This window comes from Trichosurus vulpecula, chromosome 1 (genome assembly GCF_011100635.1).
Source record: "Trichosurus vulpecula isolate mTriVul1 chromosome 1, mTriVul1.pri, whole genome shotgun sequence".
NCBI lineage: Eukaryota > Metazoa > Chordata > Mammalia > Diprotodontia > Phalangeridae > Trichosurus > Trichosurus vulpecula.
Window position 1 is genome coordinate 21,858,552 of NC_050573.1, and position 12,497 is coordinate 21,871,048.

A 12,497-nucleotide genomic window follows, 5' to 3' on the forward strand; every position below is an offset into this window, starting at 1 on the left:
GTGTTTGTAAGTACATGTATGTCTGTGTGTGAATGAGTGTGTAGGTATGTGTAAGTATGTATACAAGTGTGTGAGAGTGTAGAGGTGTGTGTGTGTAGGTGTGTAAAAGTAGGGGGCATGGGGTAAGTATGTGTGTGTATAAACCTTTTTCTTGTCTCTTAACCTGATTAAGAACCCCACAAAAGCAGGCCGTCCTCACCTTGGTGCTGAAAATGGGCTCTGGCAAACAGTAGCCATTCATGATGTTGGTCAGGTTCTCTAGGACATTGTGGAAGACTTGATGTAGCTTCTCTCCAATGATGGGCAAGGTTTGCTGGCAAGGGAGGTCGCCCATGTATGGCTGAGCCTGGTGAGAAGAGGGAGGAAAGGACGGGGTGGAGGGGAGGGATGTGACCCAAAAGGACCCCAGGCCCTGGCTGGATGCCTCGCTGTCTCCTTAATCAGCATCTGACCTTGGGTAAGTCACTTCTTCCTCACAGACTCAGTTTCCTCATCTGTAAAATAGGGTACTGGGCCATATTCCTGCATTTTATAAGATTTTTTTTCTTTGAATTACTCAGTGCCACCGGCGAATTTTATGAACTTTGCTCCCTCCCCCCTTAATTTCTTATTGATTCCCTAAAAATGGGTGCATAATGGGGTAAAAATAATGAAAAATTCACATAAATCTCCTCTTTTAGAAAAAAAGTCTTAATACAGCCCAATGGCAGGGCTCAAACACCTCCAGAGGGCAGATCCATGAGTGAACGACATACTCATCCATTCATTCAGCAAATGTTTGCTGATCCAGCACTTTCTGTGGGCCCCCTACCCCAGGTTCTAAGGCCATGCTGGGGGTCACAGAGATGAGTAAGGCAGCTTGTACCACCAATGCACCCAACACCACCCTTCGGATGAGTGGAGGACATGAGCAGGGAACCCACTGTCTGCATTATTTCAAGATCGAGGAAATAACCACAACCGTTTAGGAAAAGGGGTAGTGAGGCAGAAAGTCTAATTTGCCCGAAGAGGGAGTAGGCTTCCTCCCTTCCCTGGAGGTTTTTCATGCAGAGCATAAGGGGGCACTTGCCAGGGATATGAGGGACATTTTATGTTTCAGGTAGGGGGAGGCCAAGAACACAGGATCTGTGATCACAGAATCTGGATTCAAATTCTGACCCTGCTACTCACTACCCAAATGACCTTGGAGCTCAAGCCCCTTTCCTTCCTGGGTCTGTTCCTCATCTGTAAAGGGAAGGTCATGGAAGAGACCACCCCAGGGTCCCTTCTAGCTCCCCAGAGTGGTCCCAGGTCCCCTGGTCTAGGAGCCCCCGATAAACTCAGCATCATCACTCACTGCATGGACTTTAGAAGGATCGTCCAGCTCCAGTCTGGCTATCACACAGCCTGCTTGGAGCACGGCTCCTGGCCGCTTCACGTAGTAGACCTGGCCATCTTCCTGCACGCTCAAAGTCATGATCATCTTCATCACCTGGGGTGTGATGGGATGAAGAAGTGAGGAAAGGAATTTGGGAACCTGGATGGTGCATGCAACAGACCCGTGGGGCTGGGGACCAGTGACATGGGACAGACTGATTAACACCCAAACTGATCTCTATGAGGTCCAAGAGCATACACCCCAGCTGCTGCTGTTTCTGTGGTTACCAGAATAAAATACCAGAGCCGAACAAACCCTACAAACATGCTGGAATTAAGATTCGGTGAAACTGATCCCCAAACTATGGCCTTTCTTTGGGAAACATCATCATCAGATATAGGAAAAAGTGAAGAAGAGAGTTGGTTGTCGCTTTTTTTCCTGAAAAGTCATGTACAAACTGTATTTCTACAAACCATATTTTGTTCAGAGGTACATCCAAGATTTTGGGAAGAACATGTATGTCTGGAAAAGGTGGAGACTAGAGAGGGTCAAGAGCAAGAGGCGGACAGCAACCAAGGGCCAAAACAGGGAAGTGGCTTCATTCTGGGACTCCAAACTTTCAGAGGTGACTCTGCTTTATCTTGACCCAAACCAGCCTCCACGAGCTGCACACACACCCCAGGCTCACTTTTCCAGCTCCCCTTTACATGTTGGCTTCCTCCATTTGAATGTAAGCTCCGTGGGGACAGGGAACATCTTCTTTGCTCATATTTGTATGCCCAGCACTTAGCCTAATGCCTGGCAAGTGAGAGCAAGTGATTAATAAAGGCTTGTTCTGTCTATTATACGTGTGTGTATACATCCATCTATCTATCTGTCTATTACATACATATGTGTGTGTCCATCATTCACCCATCTATCTTTCTATCATCTATCATTACCTATCATCTCTAGCTCTATTTATCTGTCTACATACCTATCTCTATCCATTCATCCTTCCGTCTATTTATCTCTATCCATCCATCTATGCATCTATCCACCCACCCACCCTTCTATCTCTATCTATCCATCCATCCATCCTGTCTATCCATCTATCTATCCATCTCTATCCATCCACCCATCCATCTACCCATCTATCTCTATCCATCCACCCCAACTATCTATCTATCCATCTCTCTATTCATCCATCCATTCTACTTATCTCTCTACCTACCAAAAGAACACAGGGGGAGCTCCAGTGAACTGAGACAACCCTCTGGAAGAGCCTGCATTGGATGAGAGGCTGCATACAAGGTGTGATCAGCACCAGTGGAGGGAATCTCCATGCTCAGAAGATGAGAAATTCCCAGGAGATACAACCCAAGAATGAAGCTGGCACTAACACATGTGACCTTCTCTGCATGTATAAAGCATGACTGCACTAGAGATCCTAGAGTGGGGAGCCAGATCAGATGTCCTAGAAATTTCTGGGAGAGCAGGATCCCAGGATCACCATGGATCGAGAGGGAGGGAATAAGCATTGATTAAGCACCTACTGTATGCCAGGCACTGTGCTAAGCACTTTACAATTTTATCTCATTTGAGCCTCATAACTACCTAAGAGGTAGGTGGTATTATGATCCCCATGATCCCCAGGTGAGGAAACTGAGGCAGAATGAGGTTAAATCATTTGGCCAGGGCCACATAGCTAGTAAGCATCTGAGGCTGGATTTGAACTCAGGTCTTAACTCTTCTAGATTCGGTGATCTATCAGCTGAACCACTGAGCTGCCTCTAGGGCAGTCTGGGACCAGTTCTGGCCTCTGATCCATTACTAGCTGGGTCACCCGGGGTAAGCCACTTAGTGCTCTGAGCCCGAGCTTGGCCAGAGCCAGATTAAAATGCACTCCTTGTCTGATTTTAAGCAGTTGATGTATTAATAAAAAATTAATTGTATCAATACGTGTGGGTCTTCTAGGTTAACATGCAGCCAGCAGGGCCCATGATGCCCAGTTTGATGGCTCCTGGTGATCTCTAAGACTCTGGCTGAGAAGGGGCCAGCCAGCTTTGGCGGGGGGAGGGGGGAAAGGGGCTCCCTCCCAGAGCTTCCTACACTGGAGAAATCACAGGGAAAGCATGAAAGGTGTATGGGGTGAGAGGGGATCTGGGGGGAAGGGTAGGTCTGAGCATGGAAAAGAAAGGAACAAGCTCGAACCCAGAGGGGATGGGAAGACAAAGTCCACCACCAGTCATTTTTAAAGTAATTCCACAGGACAGGCCCATCAGGCCCTCCCTGTGCGTGTGCGGCATCAGCAAGGTCCCCCAGCCTCCCACCCACCCCAGGTCTACAAAGAGGCTGGAGCATTTCCTCAGTGATTCTAGGCATTATAATGACACAATGTGATATTTTAAAATATTCCTTCCATTTCTATTGCCCATAATCACTGCGTAAATTGATTTGCTGGCTCTGATTATTTCATTCAGTCTCAGAAGTCCTGAGTTCTAGTCCCGACACTTACTAGTTGGCTGACCCTGAGCAGGGCACCTAATTGCTTGGTGCCTCAGTTTCTACATCTGTAAAATGAGGAGACTGAGCACAATGGCCTCTAAGCTGCCTTCCAGCTCTAAATCTTTGATTCTATGCACCATGACTGTTTTGCTCCTCTCCAATCCACAGACAATGTATGAGAATTATCCCCATACTATAGATGAGGGCATCGAGGCTCATGGAGTGAAGGGACTGAGGGTCCTGGAATCAGAGAGGGGTGACTAGTCCTTTTTATCATACACTTGGATAAAGGCATCAGGGCCATGCTCATCAAAGCTGGGCAGAGACAGGATCCAAAAAGGCCTCAATAGGTGGGAATGCTGGGCAAGGTTGAATAAAATGGAGTTTTAATGGTGACTCACAGATTCTGAGCTGGAGGGACAAAGAAGCCAAAGTTTACAGGACTTCAGTTATGTGCCTAAGGTCATCCAGGCAGTCAGGAGCAGAGCCGGATTTGAACCCAGGACTCCTCACTCCAAATCTGTACTCTTTCTACCTCATCACACACAATAAAGTCTTACCCTTGGGTTCAAAAAAGCCACTTAACTAAGGTAACATGAAGGGAAGCATGGCCAGACCCAAGTTCATCTGAAAATGGGGTGGGAATGAGGACTGAGAAAATGGGGAACAGAGACAGTGGGGATAGAACAAGGCAATCAATGTGAATTTTGTTGTGCCTAATGATGTTTCTTTAATACAAGGGAGAATCTTTGGAGGAGGAAGTGACAGAGATTCTGTTTTTTAGAGCACACCCTTAAAACATTTGGAGATAGACCTGGAGGTCCAGGTGGGCCAAAACAGTCATGGTGCATAGGATCAAAGATTTAGCTCAGATGAGTCAGCAGGGCGACAAAAAGACCAGTGTGAACGTGGGCTCTGCAATGTTACTCTCAGTGGGAGTGATGATGCGTTTTCAGGACACTGGAGAGCAGCCAGCAGAGGGGGATAAACTGGAAGGACTCAGGACCATGCCATATGAGGATTGATTGGAGGCCCTGAGGATTTGTTAGCATGGAGAAGAGATTTGGGAAACAGCAAAGCCAACAGGCTGCTCCAGGGCAATGAATCAGTCTGTGACCTCAGCCCCTTGAGCATCACCAGAGCCAAGCCATCCTAAGCAGGGGCGAAGGAGCACAGACTCCAAGAATAGCCCCCAAAAGGGGCAGGGCCCCCGGGGTACTGTGGGTACCTCCATTTCTGCGTAGGTGCTTCCAGAGGTCAGATGGCCTCCATCCTCCACCAGATACTGTATCAGCTTTCCTGCAGAGGGAGATCTCAGGATGGTGGGATCATTCTCCTTCTCAAACACACACGTCTTATTGCCGATGGTGATTCGGTAACTGTAGGAGTCAAGGGGTGGGAGTGGGTTTGCAGCCAGACCGTGGAGCAGCCAAGGAAGTTTTCCAAAGAAATCCTCGATGCACAATTATCACCCAGTAAGTTATTCGCTTTGCCATTAGCCCAAATCAAGCCGAATTCCAGAAAATTCTGCGACCTGAAAGCATCTGCCACATCTGGACTAGAATCAGGAATAAGCCACAGATGTGCAGCCATAGGCTTGGTGCCTCCTAACAATGAGGGCTGCCCCAAAGGGGACTGGGAGGCAGCTGCAGGATCCTTGTTTGGATCCTTGGTTGGACTGGGGGGCTTCCAAGGTCTCTCCCAACCCTGAGAGTCCAGCTGTGTATATCTGAGACCCAAAGTCCAATGGGGACCAACATCAGGGCTGGCCCTCAAATCCAGGGGCTCTGAGAACCCCCCAGTAGGCTTACAGAGGGCTCTTTTCTCCTTCCATTACAGGTGCTAGAAACTGCTGCTCTCAAAGGCTGTGGCCTGGGTGGGGGATGGGGCATCTGGGCAGAGCCCTGGGCACAGGGGGTATCTTAATGCTCATTAAATGAATGAGATGTTGATGAGAGGCAAAGGATGGTTATGAAAGCACAAAATGTGGCCCCTTCCCAAGAGGCAGGGTATCTGGACAGCCCCAGTATTCAGGATGCCAGACATCGACAGCCGTGAGCATGAACTGAAGGATGGAGTGGTAGAAAATGCCCTGGCCCAGGAGCCAGAGGCCCTGAAATCGAGGAGGGCGGGAAATCCCTCAGGCCTTTCTGGTCCTCTGTATGGAGTGATACTCTCACCAACTACCATGAGGTTCAAACTGTACAGTCAAACTGAGCCCAAATGAAGTCACCATTATTTGGGTGGTGGCCACCCTGGTACCAAATTAAAAGATCAGGGGAGGAAGAGCCTCCCTCACCCCAGGAGAAACAGGACCATCGGCGTTTCAGCATGGGAAAGCCCCTCCATTGGTCTGATTGCTCCCCCAGGAAAGGTCTCAAGCAGAAAGAAGCCCCTGGACTCTCCTCTACTAAAGGCATCTGTCCACGCTGCTTCTGAAGCTGAACTCCTAGGAGAGGAAGACCCCATTGTCCATGGTGGAGGGAGTGTCCAGGACTCTGGCCTGGGACCCACCTGTCGATCTCTTCTTTCATATACGTGGTGTAGCTGTTACCGGCATAGGACAGCAGCAACCCGCCATCGTTGAGCCTGTGGGCATCTATTTCGATGTGACAGTTGTTCATGATGAGAACAAACATAGTCAGAGATTGTCGGGCAACCTGGGGAAAAATGGGGTTCTCAGCACCCGCCATCCTCCACCCCCAGGAAACATTTGGGGTCTATGCCAGATAAGAAACCTAATAAAAAGGAGGTCTTTGGGGTGATGCCCACCAGGGAGGGCACCCCAAGGTGAGGCAGGGAGGAGGGTCTAGAAGCCAAGCCTCCAAGGCCAATGCCAAGGCTCCTTCTATCAGACCAGGCTGAAAAAGCATCATGCATCTGTCCCCACCTAAATGTTCCCTCACAGGCTGGGCCAAGATGGATGTGAGGGACCCAGGCTTTGGGCAGTGGTACCTCCCACACATCAAAGGACTAGAAAGAAGGCTTTTAAGTACTTGCACTGAAGAAACACTAAACAACACCATGGGCTATTCCCATCGGCCAGCCCTGGCTGCTCTGTTTTTCAGCTTCCATGGCAGAATTCAGCTTTCAGATTCACTCCAATACCAGGCTGGGGTCTTGGAGGAGTGAGGTGGTCTTTACCTTGAGGACATACTTCACCCCTCCATAGATCAGCTCGACATCCACAATGTTCAGCAGAGAATCTGCTGGGAGAACCTGGCCCCTGGAAGACAGACAGAGACCCTTCAGAAAGGGCCACTCGGCTGGTTTTCCAGCTCCTTCAAAACACACGGGGCCGTGTCTCAGGCAAGAATCCCATCAGTGTTCTAACAGGGTCAGCAACACAAGCACTGAGATTTCTGACTGACGTATCTGAGCACCGGAGGGGGGGGCGCACTTATTAGTGGGGTGGGGGAAAGGCTTTACAGGGCACCCAGTTTATTGAATGTTTACGAAGCATCCTCCGGGAAGCTTTTCTGGGAAAGTGAGCACCTGACCCTCTAAGAAACAGACTGAGTAAACTTGCATTTCCCTATCATTCAGTTACCTTTGCACTAATAACTAAGGGGTAAAACAGCCCCTCCTGGCCTTTTGTTTGATGGTGGCTTAAAAGGAAATAGAGAAGACCAAGAATTCTGTGTGCTTGAGCAGGCTGGGAAAATTTCACTCTCGCATCTGTTCCAACCACCAGCTCTCACCAACTTACAGCAGTCCGAGGAAATAAAAGAATTTAGAAAGCTTCTCTCTGCCTTTATTTGAGACCCTGGCGACCACCCTCAGTCCTTCAACATCACACTGAGAGTCCAAAGTGCACCATTCTGCCTTTAATGAAGACAGCGCAATCTTCAGGGCTTCCATAGAAGCACCAGAGAAATGGGCAAACCTGTGAAAACTCAGGTCTGGGGAGTCCAAAGACCAAGATCTGAGTCGAAGCTTTGCTGCTAACTAAACTAATGACCGTGAATGTCTTACGGAGCCACTCTGGGTCTCAGTTTCCTCACCTGTAAAATGGGAACAGTCCTTCTTGCATGTCAAGGATTTCCAGCTTCCCTGAGTTGCTCTGAGGGAAGAGCTTTGTAAACCACAAAGTGCCAAGCAGCCTGCCCTATCATTATTTAACTATCTTTAATTACATAGTACATTTGGGGAGAGATACAAACATAAACAAGATGGGGAATAAGATCGTCTTCAAGAAGATGGCGTCCAGGTAGGAGAGGCACACTGGGACATTGAGAGCTAGGAGTGGCCTTAGTGGCGAGTGAGTGGCAGCACTGGGATGTTAGCCCTGGTTCTATAACTCCCAAGACAACGTATTCATTTATAGTTAGATACTTAGATGTGTATGTATACGTATACATGGCAGTGCATTTCTATAGAGAGATGGATATATTTTATAGCTATATATTTACGTACATATGGCGATGTATTAATATATAAATGTATGCATTTATATGTGCGTATACATTTATGTATACATGCATACACACATATGGTGACGTATTTATATCTAAATGTACGTGTGTGTATATATGTGTTCACATGTATATATACATTTCACATATTCATGTATAAATTCGTATATAAATTTATGATTTATTTCTATACATTTATATATAAATACATTGCCACATGTACATAAATACGTATATATCCATCTATATAAATACATTGCCGTATATACATCGATATAAATCCATCCATCTAGAGAAATACGCTGCCATAAATACATATGCATATGTATGCAAATATAAACGTACACACACGCACACACGCACACAGAGGATGCCCGAGTGCTTCACATTCAGGCACCAGCAGCAGGCTGCGCATCTCACTCACACACACACACACACACACACACACACAGGCACACAGAGGATGCCCGAGTGCTTCACATTCAGGCACCAGCAGCAGGCTGTGCGTTTCACTCACACACACCGGGCAAGGGGAGATTCTCAGGTCGGGCAACGACACACACTGTACCTTTCCAGTGAATGCAGGAAGTCAGTCATACAGGTCCTGAACAGGGCGTCTGCTACGTTCAAGGCTCCACAGACCACCCCAAGCATGATGTCGGGTTTCTCAGCCTACAAAAAAAATGACTCCTCAGTATGACCAGAGGCCTGTCTCCTCAGCAGGGAGGGATCCCAGGATCACAGGGCTGGAGAAGGAGAATGGGCCTCGGCGGTCATCAGTCCAGCCCCTCCGCAGAAGGATTACACACGCTAACCCACCCAACAAGGGATGGTTGGCTGGCCTCTGCTTGGAGACCCTCAAGGACAGGGAGCTCACCACCTCTCAAAGATAACAGGAGGGCAGGAGCCCCAGGGGAGGCTCTGAGAGAAGGGGCCACCCTCACCTGCACTCTCTCAGCGATCAGGTGATCCAGCCAGCCTGTGTCGATGTCATTGCTCTGGAAACTCTCTGTCTCCAGCAGGTTAACGAGGTACTCCACTGTGGTCCTGAAATCTCCCCGGATCGACAGCTCTTTCAGGGCCACCACCATGTTCCTTAGAAATACACATATGTTGGCACAAATCCTTTTAATATTTGCTCACCCAGCCTCCCAACACAAGGGCATCACTTTGCTGCTTAGAATTATCGACTCCAGGTGAAAGCTGAAAGAGACTGTCGAAGACGAGACTCTTTTGATCACAGATTTGGAGCTGGAAGGGCCCCTGGGGACCACTGAGTCCCACCCCCTCATTTTACAGAGGAGGGAACTGAGGCAGACAGCAGACACAGCCAGCAAGTATCTGAAGCAGGATTTGAACTCAGGGTTTCCCGATTCAAGTTTAGCACTCTCCGCACCAAGCTCCCCAGCTACCCTAGAAGGCACCTGAAGCACAGAGATATGGGCTCCTGTCCTCTCCTCCTCTTTCCCACCTGGTGCCTACTTTCTAGTATTATACAATAAGCAGAGTATTAATTAGGAGCAAAGGAGGAGGAGGAGGAGAGGGAAGAAGAGAAGGGTGCAGGGCCGGAGGAGGGGGTACTCACGAGACAGCCTCTTCACGGTTCTCTCCCCAGGAGAAGCAGTGCCCAAACTGAGAATCTGCAAACTCGTGTAAGCCCCCGGCTGCCGCCACGCTGAAGTAGCCCCAAACGTTCTTGCTGCTGCGGAAGTTCAGCTCCTGGACGGTCCCAGAGCTGGGCTTAAAACCCTGGAGACAGAAGGAAAAACAAACAAACTGAGGGATAGGTCAGAATAAAAACCTAAAGTCATTCCCGGAGGACCGCGCCAGGGTGCATGAGACAGTTAACAGACATGCAGGTGGATGCCCTTTGATTCGGCTGGAAGGAGTGGCCAGTGCCGGGATGCTCACACCATCCAGAGGGAATGGCCTGCCCGCTCACGGGCTCAGGCTCTGACTTGTACAGCCCAAGAGGTAAGTAGAGACAATGCAGGGACAAGGACGCTTTGGCATCAGCAAAGACCCAGACTCAGATCCCGCCTCTGAGCTGTAGCAGCTATATCCCTAAGGAGATACATCGATCATCTAACCCCTCCCGAGCCTCGGTTTCTGTGAAATGCAGGGGAATATACCAGCAGCACCTGCCCTCACGACGGACAAGAAGAAAGGGAATGAGACCACGTACATAAAGCGCTTTGTAAACCTGAAGGGAAGTGGAAATGCACACTGAGCTTCCCCCCTTCTCCGGGCCTCAGCTTCCCCACATTTTCAGCCCCTCATCTTGCCTCGTCTGGGTTTTCGCTGGTGAGCCTGGCAGCAATCACGTGGCCTCTGGGAACGGGGTGGATTGACAGGGTTTTCGAAGGAAATGGGTGTGACACCCCAGGGTGACTCTCCATACAGGAGCCGGATGTCCTTCAGCCTGTCAGAGGCACCCCATGGCAATCTGCGGATGAGGAGAAAGCTGGCCTCTGACATGCTCCAAAAGGGGCGGCTTGTCAGACTTCAGTTCAGGGGCTCGGCTGTCTCTGGACCCACAGAAGCTGGCCCCGTGCCCCACCTGACAGGCACAGAGACTGGAAGCAGGGGGCCATGGGTTCAAATCCCTCCTCAGACACTAACTTAGCCTGTAACCTTGGGAATATCACTTGACCTTGCTACCTCGAGAGGAGGATCAGAAATCCTCCCAATATCACACTCATATTGCAAACCATAGAGGGCCGTGTGAATATTGGTGAGGAGGAGGAGGATGAGGACAGTGTGCCAAGCACTATCAGAGATACAGAAAAAATCTGACTAAAAGACAGTTTCTGCCTCAAAAAGCCGGGCAATGCAAACTAACATGTACAAAATTTAGGTAAACGTCGGACAATTCAGCCAATGCCCATTAACCACCCAATACGCACACAGTGCCTCATGAAGGATGGGAGAGACACAGAGATCAAAATCCATGACCCAATCCTGCCCTGGAGGAGTTTCCATTTCACAAATGCTACATGGGAAATGGGGGCACAGTGAGGGGCTTGGGGTCCACAAGGACAGATCACTGTGACAGGCTCTCTTGGCTGTTTGGGATTGTTTTTTTTAACCTTACCAGCTCACCTAGGACTCAATGCCAGCAGGGCCCTGAATGCTATACAAATTATTCCCCAAAGGAATTCACCATGGGCAGAACAAAAAAGAGACTGGCAGCACCTTTCCTCCACTGACAATACTTAAGCTTGTATCACACTTATGTACGAATGCATGGGCATTTATTGAGCCACTTACTATATGCCAAGTGTTATGGTGCTGATTGCTGGGTATGAAAGGGGGCTCACAGTCTGATGGGGGAAGGCTCAGCTGCAAGTCAGAAGGGAAGGCTACAGCAGCCAAGTAGAATGTAAGGCATCTCATTGATGGCCATTTCCCAGATGCTGAACCATTTGGCAATGTTAAGGACGAGGGTATCCTCAGGGCACCAACTGGGTCCCCTTTATCTTGTCTTCTCCTCCAGTGACAATTAAACAGAGCAGGCTCTTACTAATACACGATGAATGACCAAAGGAATGAATGTAGCCCAATGAATGCAGCGCAATGAACATGCTCCACTCTCTCCCTCCGACAGGCAGGGAGCAGCTCTCCCCATCCCCACCTGTGCTCACCTGCAGCTGAGCAGCCGGCAGGTTGACATCGGCAATCATCTCTGTGCAGGGATGCTCCACCTGCAACGCGGATTCAGTTCAAGAAATGGAAGTGGCCCATCTTCACTGTAGAGGTATTCCACGGTCCCCGCGCTCACATAGCCCACCGTCTTGGCCAAGCGCACAGCACACTAACAGGAAAGGATAAAGAGAGAACCCAGGGAGATCACAGGTTTTGTTCCACTTACAGACCCTACTGACACTCCCATGTACCAAGGGCTCTGGGCTGGGGCTGAGGACACATGTGGTGCCCCCTCCTCCAGCTCACAGCCAGTGCAGGGAAGAGCCCACCCAGACACTCGGAAAAATGTGCTGAGGGAGAAGGCAGAGGCTCGGATTCAGCCAAGCAAGGAGGGAGATTTTTCCACAACGTGGTTCATTCATGTAGCAATCACACAAGGCCATTCCCCTCAGTCCATTAATCACAGTAGTGCATGAGAGGCACGAGGACCTTGCCAGTCACTGGCCCTCTTTTCCCCATTAGGAACAAAAAGCTTCCAGACCAGCCTCACGGCATCTGAGAGTCGGAAGGGACCTCAACACCAACTAGTCCAG

General features: G+C 49.3%; 1 protein-coding gene across 1 annotated transcript in view; it reads right to left on the reverse strand.

The window, feature by feature from the left end:
- ACACB (acetyl-CoA carboxylase beta) overlaps nt 1-12,497 on the reverse strand; it is a 124,466-nt gene that overhangs the window by 50,412 nt on the left and 61,557 nt on the right. Inside the window, exons 19-20 of the mRNA XM_036768128.1 lie at nt 1,337-1,471; nt 200-346 (exon numbers count right to left, since the gene is read on the reverse strand). Coding sequence (XP_036624023.1) covers nt 200-346; nt 1,337-1,471 — 282 coding nt within the window. The remainder of the gene's footprint in view (nt 1-199; nt 347-1,336; nt 1,472-12,497) is intronic.